At 38.2% G+C, this 13,272-nt stretch overlaps 1 protein-coding gene across 2 annotated transcripts in view; it reads left to right on the top strand.

The window, feature by feature from the left end:
- Positions 1 to 13,272, top strand: part of rgs3a (regulator of G protein signaling 3a) — a 145,730-nt gene that overhangs the window by 7,215 nt on the left and 125,243 nt on the right. For both annotated transcript variants that reach the window (XM_071465624.1, XM_071465625.1), the window contains 4 exons: positions 7,206 to 7,256; positions 9,234 to 9,292; positions 9,399 to 9,493; positions 10,097 to 10,165. In XM_071465624.1, the coding sequence (XP_071321725.1) occupies positions 7,206 to 7,256; positions 9,234 to 9,292; positions 9,399 to 9,493; positions 10,097 to 10,165 (274 nt within the window). The remainder of the gene's footprint in view (positions 1 to 7,205; positions 7,257 to 9,233; positions 9,293 to 9,398; positions 9,494 to 10,096; positions 10,166 to 13,272) is intronic.

The raw sequence follows: 13,272 nt of genomic DNA, 5'->3' as shown, positions 1-13,272 counted from the left end.
TCCAGTTCTTCCCAAGATATGATATGTGCTGAGTAAAGAATTAGACTGCACTTCCACCGATACTTCACTGCTAATTTTATAGTTTTCAGAGTAGCCATGCTGTAAATGTTCAGGTAGTAGCAACTTCTACCACCCTAAAACAAATAGACTTCTAAAAAAGACACATGTACTGCACATGCGAATGACAATAGGACACATATGTATTTTTTGTTGTCTAATAGTAACAATAAATGGCCCAGTTTGCTGCTAGGCACTTTAAAGTGACTTGACAAGTTTAGATGTGTAACCACTAACTGGAGTTGTTTGAGCTAAGTTTCTTTTTTGTTCAGCTTTTGTGTGTTTCGCTACTTTGTGTTTGACAGTCACACTCGCCGTCTAGAATTTCTGCAACACTGACTGGGGTCTCAGCCAGACAGAGAAAAGTTATGGATGAAGGGTGAATGGGGAGAGAAGAGAGCAACAAAGGAAAATACTCTAATATGAAAGAATAAAAAGTAAATTAAAGGGAAATAAGAAAGAAAGAAAAGTAAATTATACCTTCAAGAGGATATTAATCAGAGATGAACCAAAGGAATTACTTTGCTTCTTTCTAGTTAGTATAAAGAATAATAATGACCCTCCTACTCCAAAAACAAAGAATAAGGTCTCGAATTTGCAGTTAGGACTAGAGTTGTGCCTATAGATACATTTAATAGCTCATAAAAGCTATTAAATAGCTCATGATAATGTGTCTTACTGCTTTACTTTTCTACAATTCCATGTTTACAAGCCCTCACATTATTCTGCTTGTTGAGTTAGCCAAAAATAAAAATCATTCCCAAAAAATTAGATCGACTCAGTGTTTCATGTCTTTTGTGCCCCAATTATTTGTATTTTCAATCCATATTTGTATTTACATGACATTTAACTCGTGTATACCTCCTATGCCTGGCAGTGATTGTGTGTGATTGATGGAAGTTTCTTGTCATTATGATTTAAGTGCACAGAGTATTTTGGGTTATTAAATATTAAACACAGGCCAAGGCCTTTTAGAAATATGAAATGTTCAGTCTTCCAGATACTGAATTCCCCCAGACCTTACTCTTCGGGGCCATTAAATAATACTCTACTATCCTGTCGGTCAGGGCATATTGGCATCTGACATGGAGGTATCTCCCTCTATGGATTTAATGCACACAATGAATTTGATCTACTCCCCTGATTAGATAATTCAGCAAGAGCTCCATCACACTGTTTTTGGCAGCTAACGCAGAAGAGGATGAGCCTTGGGAAGTTATATAACAAGCCCTTTAAAAGAAATTCAGGGAGGAAACGGGAGGACACCTTGTGTGTCTTTCATCAGATCTGCTCTTTGTTCCCCCTTTGGATCAAATAGGATGAATTGGCGCCCTACCCAGACGAAAACTTTAAATCCTATACACAGCAGTTTCCCAACTTTTCGAAATGGCTCCCGTTCTCACAGAAAATGTTACAGAACATGGATTAACTCTGCTCTCCTTTCTTGCTCCTTTCTGCTGATAATGGCTTCTTTAGCTGTCACATAAAGACCAACAGTGTATACTGGCCTGGCCTTATTGGATGCTGGTGGGGCACAGGTTTTCAGATGTAAATGTGACAAATAAGCAGCCAAGCCTATTAAAGCAGGGAGTGAGGTAGAGGATAACGAAGACACACACACACACACACACACACACACACACACACACACGTGCTCACACACACACACATATACACACACACACACACACACACACACACACGCGCGCACACACACATACAGATACAATACATGGTGTTTTCTTCAGTCCTTGGTAATATGATTGAAGATGTGTTTTGGGGTTATATTCTGTACCTTTGAGAAATTATTAAAGACTTTTCATTCCATTCCTGAACTGATTTCATCTTTGTGTCTCAGTGGTTGTTATGGCCTTGGGTTGTTATCAGCACTGAATCAGGAGTAAAGCCTCAGAGGTACACGACAGCATAGCATCATCTTGAGTGACAGCACCAATGACAGACCTGCTGTTGCAATGACAAAGTAGGACAACATTTCAAACGCTTGCTTGTCTGACAAAATGTGGCAAAATGGATGTTGCAGTTTTGTATGTCTCAACATGAAAAACCAATAACAGATGTTGAAGTTCGTCCTTGATATATGATACACGACTGGATCTGGATATAGCTATTTGCAGCATGTGTGTTTGTTTTCCTGTGCTTGTCTTTGTGCTTTGGTGTGTGTAAAGTTTAAAAAAAAAAAAAACCCCTCACATTAGTCTGTACCTTGGTCACAGGATGTTATATGAACCATACAAAATTCATGGTAGATTAGTGCTGACTTGGCTGTACTCTTGCCCTGTTACTGGACAGGCAACAGCACTTTGTGGCCTAATTGAGCTGGCACATGAACAAGGACAGGCTCAGCAATAGAGAGGTCAGATAGAGAGTTACTTACTGTCAATATCGGTTCTGGCTCTGAGCTTTTTATCCATCTCTCTCTCCTTTCTTGAATCTATTTTTCCATATCTTACTAATTAGATATGGCTTACAGAATTTTGATAGACTTGTCTTATTTCATACATAGTTTCACAAATTATTCACAATTAATCAGGTTTAGTTGGAAGTATGTTAGGCAAGGATTAAATGGTAGTTGATTTCTGTTTCAATGAAAATAAGTCTGAAGTAAACAGACTTCTGGGAGGAACAAGATAAAAAAATGAAATAGAATAGGAAAATTGGTCTCGCATATGAAAAGGAATGAAACAAAAATATGACTCACCCGATCAACAAAGATCACCCAAGAAAATAGCTAAATACAAACAACAATGAGGATAGGCAACAGAAAAAGTAGTGCTTGATGTTGAAGGATGAGCACAGTAATATGTTGAAGGTGAATTTTATTTTTTGTATTTTTACTGCAGTGCAAGTCTGCAAAAAACATCCACAGTTTTGGCCCAAAGCGGAGACCAATTATGTCTGGAAATTGATAGTGGGGGTCAGTGACCGTGCTTTTACAGAGTGAGTGGAAGTGGAGCGTGTAATAAAAGGTACACAAGGACCCAAGGACGTATAGTTTTTAATTTCCATGTAAATGAAAGGTGTTTGCAGCTTTGCGAATAGCCTGGGTCTTTACAGCACTGTGACTCAATGTTAAAAGCAAATACTAGAAAACTGAGTCTCTGTCCATTCTAGTAAGAGTAATAAATATTTTCTTTAGCACTATAGTTGAGTTTATCCTTTTTATTCTTTCCTGTCTCATTCTCTGTCTTTCAGTATAACCCGTTCTGCCTCTCCAAAGTGCTGAATAGTTTTATTGTTGGGGGGACTCATTATTTTTTACTGCTGCTATAAAAAAATCTCATTCTAGACCTTTTATTATTCTACATTGCTTTAATTATAGATTCTCTCTCTCCTTCTCTCTGTAAAGGTTGAGAGGTTGGCATCTCTCTAACACTAAAGGCTTGTTCTCCCTCGACCTTCCTAACCTGGACAAATGTGAAATTTTTAAGTCTCTCCTGCTCTGAATCCTGCCATGCACATCAGCTCCATGGCTGAAGATGGCATCTCAGGGTGCATTCAGTGCATATCTGAAGGGCCAAAGGAGTGTGGGAGTGGGAGGGAGAGGGGAGTGCATATTTGTTTAAGACCTTTATGAAATGGCAGCAGTATATCCAAATCAAGTCAGTTGTATTTTTATTGCTCAAAATTCACACATTTGGCTATGGGATCGGGATTTGTTGAACTCCAGGAACATTTGATAGTTTCAGAAGTTCTTGTGACAGTTGAACTTTATTCCTTGATGGAAATGTCTCTGATTAGAGTAGATTGGGTAGTCACACATAAATCCTAGTAATTTATTTAGAGTTAGAACATTTCAGGGTAAGAGTTTCATCAGAAAACTGTCTATGAAGGTTTTACTTGACTAATTTTAGAATTGGGCTGAACAAATGGATTAAACAGACCATCTTACATTCAGTGTGAGTACCTATGTTGTGGCTACCTCAGTGATCCATCATACAGTGTGAGCATAAACGTTGCAGGTTCTGGCTGTGCACAAAAGCCAATTAGAACGTGTGATGTGAAATTAATAAAATCACCCTGTCAAGCTAGTTTAGTAAGCTAAGTGACTATGCTATGTTATATTGCAAAATTAGGTTTGAAAATCAATCAATCTGGGATGGAGAGTATAGCATTTGTGCTTATGTGTAAACAAAGTTCAACATCTTGGAAGCACATTGGTTTGATCCAACATTACGTTCCATGAATGTGAATTAGCAAATAGTTTTTGGAGGAATAGTAGTTGCCTTCTGGATTATGTTCACTGGTGTTGTTTTGTTTGGTAGAAGGTGGTGCAATGCTGAAATAACACAGCAGAAACTATAGGGTCAGGGTTGTGGTGAATGGTGTGACCCACAAAACACCTTACTGTTAAAATGCAGACATGGGTTTTCATCCTGTCTTATACTTCCATTTAGTTTTGAAGCATGAGACATCTTTAGATCAGCTAGTGTGGCTCTATGGTGATGTCAGTCTGTCAGTCAGCTCCACCTCTTTGGATTGCCATTCAAGGTCCCCAGGGTATAACACCAACTGTCTTCCCATGACTTTTCCTATAGGCCCACACAGAATTTGACACTTTTGTTGTTTAGTTTACATGTCAGCCCTGTGATAAACTGGTGACCAGTACAGGTTGTACCCTGCACTAACCCAGTGTCAGCTGGGATTGGCTCCAGCCCCCCTGCGACCCTAAAAGGATAAGTGGTATGGCTAATGGATTTTCATGACACTTGGTACAGATATTTATCTTACTCAAAAGATGAGGCCAGCTGACTTTGGTGATTTTCCTCTAGCACCACCATGAGGTCAACTTTGCTGGTTTTGAGTGAGGGATGGATTGTTATGCAATTTGGTAAAGACATTTGTGTCCCCTCAGGATGTATTTCAATATCTGAAGTTTTTCAGGTACATCATCTGGTCATAATGTCAATTTGTCCAATAATTTAGTTTATGACCAAATACTTGCAAAACTACCCAGACACCAACCCCAGCTGTACTGTGTGTGTTTTGTGGTAATTAACACTTTATATCTTATATTCATCTAAACATATATATAAAAACATTATACATGCTAAACATCAGCATTAGCATTGTTATTGTGAACATGTTAGCATGTTAGTTCAAAGCACTGCTTTGTCAATTATAGTCTCACAGAACTGCTACCATGGCTGCAAAACCTCTTAGCCTTGTTCAATAATTAAGAACAAGACCATGATCTGTTCCTAACCATTAGCCATGCATTCATAAGTGTGAGGGGATGCATTTGCATGTGTGTTCATGTGTTGTGGGTGTTTTTTCATCTCTGCATATATTGACCCACAGTGCTGCCTAGTCTGCCATGCCCTATTTATTCACTTCTACTCTCATGGACTGTGACCTCTGCTTCCAAAATGTCAGTGTTCCACTCTTACATTCGCTTTCTAAAAACACAGCTTCTTTGTGCCTCCTATTCCTTTTTTTCTCTGAAAACCTTTGCATGTTCATCTTCCATTGTTTAAAGCCCAAAATGACTCATACTGACCACATCTTAATAGTGATTTTCTTTCCTTGTATGAGCTGATGTTAGAAATAAGGCTAATGTATTCCATATGCTGGAAAAACATATTGACTCGTTGTACCATGGTATCACTTGTAGTGTTTCAAGAATGAAGGAAATCCCATTATAGAATCGATACAACTCCCACTTCTGCTCCCTGTTTACTGCAAACATAAATACGTTTTACCCATTTAAACAACATTAGATAGAAAAAAGTGTCATCTAGACTTAAGGAAGTTCTTCTTTTGAAAGGCATATCCTTTTACAGAACTCTACCGTTTTCTTTTTCTGTTGGTTCTTGGGAGCAGAGTTGGTGTTCGGGAAAATGCATAGCTATTTACAAAATGCAAAAAAGCGTGAACACTAAATCTATATGGCACTTTCTCAGTCTCTCACCTCAAGGTGTTACATTTACATGAATTGCACATTATCAGATCTGTTTTTACTCTCCTGCACAAAAATACACCACACTGTATGGTAGAATTTTGTTTTCCAACAGCCTTGAACTTACAGTAGTCAGTATTCACTAGTCCTCTTTATACTGTAGTGTCCCTGAAAGTCTTTTGCCAGTCTGTGATTGCCATTATCCTTTTTCTTTGGCTTATGCTTGAAATGTGACTGAGACTGATTTTGGTACTTTTGAAACTACCTTTGTATCAGCAAGGTTCAGATGTACCAGGAAGATATTTCAAACAGTGTTTTCACTTTGTTCTTCTACTGCAGCCAGCAGCACAAAACCATGCCAAGTTCAGTGTGGGAACGACAAACATCCCTTGTACCCAAGCTCTGAAATGCCAGTAGTGTTATCACACAACGAGGCTCCCACATTTTAGCTTCAGACTCTGCTCTTATGAGCAGGATTAATTAAGAATAGCACAAAGCCAATGTTAGCGGTGGCCGTGGCCATGTCAACATTGCTAACAAGTCTCCTTGAACTGTTAGTAGCACTAGGAGACTTATAGGAAAGGGGGAGAAAGAGGAAGAGGATAAGACAGATGACAGATGATAGACAGTGGACACACACACACACACATGCACACACACACATATATGTACAACTTAACCCAAAAAACAAGAAAAGTAAATTAAACCAGAAATAAATAGTTAAACATATGGTGATTTTTGGTTGTCAGCTGGAAATGACACAATGTAACAGTATGAACAGATTTTTGTAGCCACAATGTGCATGCACAACACACACACACACACACACACACACACACACACACACACACACACACACACACACACACACACACACACACACACACACACACAGGCTACTGGCCCCTAGAGGCTATTTGACCTGTTATGGTTTGCATGTGGGTAGTTCTTTCCTCTGCTGCCAGTTCTGATGTTGTCAAATTAACATCTTGCAAACCACACGTGGTATTTTATTGTTTGGATATGTGAGGTTTCCAGGCAACCAGTGGAGAGTCCAGAAAGTCAGCGTGGCAAAGCCAGTCATCTTCTGGCTGTAGCTTCATATTTAACCAATAGCTATGATCTCTATAATAAGTTTCCAAAAAATGTCCAACTAGACATTTATATGAACCATTGTGTAACAGTGATACCTGTCACCCAGTCATAACCATCCCTCTCTTGTTTTCAATAGGTCAGCTGAAGCTGTCAATCGTCCAAGAGCAAGAAGTACTTGTTGTGAGTGGTGAGTCATGTTAAAGGCTGCTCATACAGAGAGAGACACTGTTGTGGAGACACTTTGTACACTGTTTGTTTTAATGAAATTTAGTGTCTATTCATGTAAAATATTGTAAATGTACATGTCAACTTGTCATGTACTTGTATAGCACATATAATGTACAGCATATACAGTAATATTTAAGGGAGAAGTGCAGATCACCTGCCAAACCATGAAAAGAAAAAGAAAAGGCATAGGTAGGCAGGAAGGGAGCTGGTTAATCTAACAAAAGTGGTTGTTTATTTTTGTCTCACAGCAACCAAAGCTGTGCACCCTCCTACTTTTGTCTGTTAGTCTCCATCTCCCCTCTCAGCATCTCTTGTGCCCCTGTCATTTCACTGTGTGAATGGCCATTTACTCATCAGATGCTAAACTAGATGTTTTTATCTCAGTTTTAGTCTTTGTCCACACTTTTCTGTTTCATGACACAATCAATGAAATATTTAAATAATATCCCCACTTAAATTTACATACATTTACATACATACTGTATGTCTGCATAAATTATCATAGAGTTTGACCAGTCTCTCTCTAAACACAAATCTATTCTAAATACATTTGTAAATAGTGTATTTATTTCAGGGACTGTGGCTGCTCATATAAAAATCAGTATATAAAACTTGCTTCATCTATGTTTTGTCTCCATAGAAAATAATGCTCACTCATAGCCTTTGAGTCAAAGTGCACTTGAAGCTTTGGTTGTGTACTGTGTGTAGTTTCTTAGATTTCACGTTGTCATCAAGTGTTGCTGAACTGTCTGAGGTAATCAGAAATGGCAGGCACCTACTGGGAAACACAATTGGACAGGTTGGCAACCTCAACCTCTGTGTGCAGCTGGGTGGATCCTCTTATGTAGAGCCCTAAAACATAACTGGAGCGTTAGTGTAGCAAAGGCTTTGGTGCATGCCGGTTTGTGGCAAGCATATACCCATATGCCTTAATAAAATTTGAGCAAATGAGTTATATAAAAAAAAAAATTTGCTCCCTGTACAGTTACCAGGAAGGTGGAAATAAGCTACACAGTCCAAACCGCTTTTTGAACGAGGCTGTGTACATTTATTTCTGCTGTAAAGTTGGGCAATTTAACAATGCAGTCTATGGGGGTTGACTCGCTTTTGGAGGTTGCTGCTTGGTTCTACACTATGTGATATAATTAGAAACCTACTATACAGAATATAAATTATGAAATTATATTTATGTGTTATTATACTTAGTTATTCTATATGATAGCTATAGCAGCTGAGTTTGAGCCATGCAGAAACAACATATAGAGAAAATGTGAATGGTTTTAAGTTGACAGGTTGGATTTGATATAGATTAAATCACTTCATGCAAGCATCCTGTCTCAATCTTCATGTGGTTTTTCAGCCCCATGTGGGGGTGGATAGCTTCTGAAGCCCTGTCATGTATTTTTATTTTCGCTAAGCAAACACCAGTAGAATGGAATCTCATTCAGTGCTGTGCTGTGGTGCTAAGATAAAATACCCACAATAAAATGACTTTGCTGGCAGCAATGAAGGCAGAAATGTTGATTTATGCACACAACTACAGCAGCTGTTTCTAGCAAGTTTGCCGAATTTCCCTTTTGAGTTCTCAGTCTGTGGAATTCTTTTAAATCATTTTCACAACTTGTTATTTCAAGCAGTCAAACATCCTCTTATTCTTCCTCCACATACTGTGAGACGACAATAAACATTAATAGGAGTCAGGCAAGCTATATTAAACATGGAAGCCCTTTTTTCCAACCAAATCAGCTTACTGAGTGCATATACTAAATGTGCTTCTGTACTTTTCTCTATTGGTGACGTTTTTACCTAGAACCTTAAAATTATTTGTGCATAGGCCTTTATGATTAATGTAACTAGAAAGTCAACAGTCAATAATATGATCTTACAAAATGACCTGTTTGATAATTTATTCAGTTCTATTTATATGTGTTCACAGTTTTGGAGGCGAGGGGCATGCTGGAAGAGTGCCAGGGGCCATGTGACTCTTATGTTAAGGTATGTACTATTATACAGAATTATACAAAAAAAAAGCTTGTATTGACACGTCAATACAGTGGTGGAAATAACATTACCTGAAATTTTGTTTTGTTGTGTTGTTCAGGTTGGGATGTTCCCAGACAGTGATCCTTCAGACAGACAGAAGACTCAGATGGTGCCTCACTGTAGGAACCCCATCTTCTTACAAACCTTTTTCTTGTGAGTGTTCAGCCAGTTTCTACAAACATTAATTGTTCCAGATGTGTTGAATACCATTTTAAGATTTTAAAAAAATTATATATTGGTTCTGTTGCCTTGGCTTAAGACAATGTTGCTTTACTCAAATTTTATGTATCCTCTCCAGTCCACCAATTCCACCTGGAGGTGAGGATTATGTAAATGAAATCACACCCATTTTTGCATTATACTATATACAGAGCTTTTCACTCTTTCCAATGGTCACTGGTGGCAAATAAAGGTTTCAGTAGAAGGAGTTTATATTGTTAGTTAACAAATGACAGATATACTTTAAACATTTGTCCAAACAGAATGCAAGGTTTCTTTTGTGTTTATGTGAATATGAGTTCTAAACTAATGTCTAAAGACTACAGTGTTTTCTGTTATTACCCTCAAGTCTCTCTCTGGTGTGCTTTCCTCTATGTACATTTATGAAACCAATTCAAAAAGCCCCAAGATAAACACAAATTTCTGGTTGGGTGGTGCAAACTAATGCAGACACCTCTGCACTGTGAATGAAGAGATGGCTCGCATTCAGCCTCAAGACACAGTGAAAATTACTTACTCTCTCTCCTTTGTTTTCAGTGTTGTCAGTGAGCGGGACCTTCATAAGAGGCTGCTTTTCACAATGTGGAACTCTGATTCCACAACAAGGTACCTGCTGGGAGAGATGAGCATGGTGACAGTGTGACTCATGATAATATTAAACATAAGATAGGATAATGAAGAAAATGGTCTTTCGTAGTTTTTATAATTCAAACTCATATTTTAAGTGTTTGTTTCCTTGAAGCTGTAACACATTAGTGTTTGCAGTTTAGCACACCACACATGCACAGGCACGCAGCTTCCTACTAGGTCAACAAAATACCATTTTATAATTAATGCTGCTGCATACTGTGTGTTAGTTTGTGTATTTGTGTTTTTGTGTTTATTTGTATGCCTCTGTCTGAATCTGGCAGAGTGAGTGTGTTACTCTCGCCTCCCTGCTTCAGCATACTTATGCTGAAACAGGGTCATTGCTGGGGATGGAAGACATATGGTTGAATGAGTCACACATTTCTTGTGCTATGTTGTGCTGAGAGGACAGAAGAAAAGTATCACTATGTGCTGTAAATACTCTTAACATGGTTTATGTGGTTAAAGAAGAATCTTTATTAGTCCATTTATTTTCTTAAATGATTTTCTCTGTTTTCAGTCGCATAACAACAGAATACCCTGTACAATATGTGTTTGAAAGGATATATACAGATTTACTGTATAGAGTGACAGGCTTAAACGAGTGGTTGAGTTTAGTTCATAGAGTGATTATAAAGATAAAGACCTTTTTGGGACAGTTTCTGGGACACAGATTAAGAGCGATTTACTCATCTTTGGAAAGCAATTAAGCCTCATTCACACCAAATGGCTGCTGGTATTAATTGGGAAAAGCCAGTGGTAAAAATATTTCCAATAGTAATACACATTTGATAAAGAAATGTTCTTGTATGTTCACAGATACAGTGTATGTTTTTTTGTTATATGTTTATTTGTTGGTTTTAGTATGCTGAGAAGATTTTAAGTGTACCTTTCCAAAAACTTGACTGATTAAAAGCAGTGGGTACTCTGCTGCCCTTCTGGGAATAGATATAAATTCAATTCAAGATAGCAGAGGTAGACTCTCACATGTTCTCATTTTCTTTGTACAGAATGGCTCCGTATGAATGTTGTAGTACATATAGATGTGTTTAGCAAGCATTTTTCACATAATTCAAATCCACACAGAGCCATTTCTCATTTAACCATGAGTTTCCCTCTGTCTAGCAAAGACACCCAAGGATAGCACACATTCATAACATTCATTCAAAGCAATATTCACATTATTGGACATGAAAGGACTGGTTTGGACCCTGCGTTGAAAAGAAAATGATGCATCCCCATCTTACTACATACCTCTTAACTCTGAACCTCCCATACCACTGAGAGCAAAGAAAGTGACAAGAAAGAGACCCCACATGTCAGTTATGAGATAAAACTGCCACATCTGTTACACTCACTAATTTAATGTTTGGTGGAGATCCAGGTACTGAAGGATTTTGCTCTCTTGACAAGATTTTATTGTTAATGGGCTGTGCAAAGTGGCCTGCATAGTACAAGATGTTATCTTATCAGCTCTATACATTCATACATACACTGTAGAAACAGCTCATGAACAATCCAAGTCTAAAAAATAGAGAAAAAAGAATCTCCACAAGGTTGGAGATTCTTAACACAGCAACATGGACAAGATTATTTGTACCTTTCTCAACTGTAACTGTGTTGGAACTCACAACCAACTCATGGTCTCTGCAGGAGTGAACTTTACCCCTGCACCACGTATATCCTTCTCAGAAGCCATTTTTTCATATAGTCCAGCTTGAGATGTCATTAAAATGTGCTTATTCGGCTGCTGTGAGGAAGCAGTGGGAAGCAGTGCCTCTTCAGCAAATCTTCTTAAACACCACAGACCACCGGCCAAAGCGCTGCTGTAGCCAGACGCAGCTGATCGCTTCATGAATGTGGGAAGTCCTGTAATTGATGGACAGAACGAAATAGCGGCCTGCAAAGACATAAACAAAAGAAAGAATTAACTGTTTATTCACACATCCAATCAGACTTTGGGCATTACCATTATTATATCTCCAAACACTAAAACTATTGCTGCTGTAAATGCTCATTGATGAAATGATCATAGGAGCAACATCAAATTCAAATGAGCAATTTGTATTGCACTTTTCTATTGTGTGTGTGTGTGTGTATATATGCATGATGGTCCTGTATTTTTGTCCCCTGCTCTTCAATCATTTCTTATTCTTATTGCAAAAAGATCCACATTGTATCAAATGTGTCTTACGTGGACTTCTCAGCTGCCAGATTCTCTGTTTAATCTCAAGGCTTCACAGCACCTGGTCAGTGTTAAACCGTGCAAAGAGGAAACTAAAAATATGTACAGTATTGTTTGTAACCAAGAATGCATTGGATAAGCCGTTGCCATTATGCATTATTATTTTTTTGTGTATTAATGTATTTAGGCAGTGTACAACACTGTAGACTATTATTAAGTTTTTTATTAAGTATATTAGGATTTGGCAGGTACTACTTGGTAGTATCATTGTTGGTTTAGGTCTTTTTATGGGAATTGTTTATAATTAATAGCATACAATATAACCACACTTAGCCTTACAAAGAAGCAATTGTCTTTCCCTGTAATCCATGGCTGAAAATACAGTGGTGCATACATACTGTTGGCAGACTGTTCTGGTGAAAACGTTTGACAGAGCTGAATCTGGATTCTCTGGTAGAACAGCACGCTGTAAACTCAATTGTGTCTTCATGACATTCTGTCAATGCAGCGCAGCTTTTTCGGTCACTGGTTCTCTCTACTGACTGGAGCCAAGAAACATTTCAGGTGCTCATATGTGCTGACGGCTGGTTTGCCCTCCAAACAGCATCAGCAGCTGCATTAGTTCTGTCCAGCTGGGAGGTTGTCGAGAACTGTTTTTCTCATGGATGCATAATTAAACATTCCTACCTACTTCGCCACAACCACCACACACATACCCATAACTCTGATAATGATATTTGTTCAATGTCAATAATATTGAAGTATTCAAGACAAATATTTCCCCAAGTATCACATTTTTATTACTTAAAACTTTTTGTCACTGCCTTGTTTGTCCTTCATTATGGTTTATTAAGCACTGATTTCACCCAAGGGATCAATGTCGTTCTTTGTGTTCCATTAT

This window comes from Trachinotus anak, unplaced genomic scaffold (assembly GCF_046630095.1).
Source record: "Trachinotus anak isolate AG129_WGS33_773 ecotype Australia unplaced genomic scaffold, CSIRO_AGI_Tana_v1 ptg000028l, whole genome shotgun sequence".
In the NCBI taxonomy this organism is placed as follows: Eukaryota; Metazoa; Chordata; class Actinopteri; order Carangiformes; family Carangidae; genus Trachinotus; species Trachinotus anak.
The sequence above is the reverse complement of the archived record's forward strand: the minus strand, read 5'-3'. Positions and strand labels throughout refer to the sequence as shown.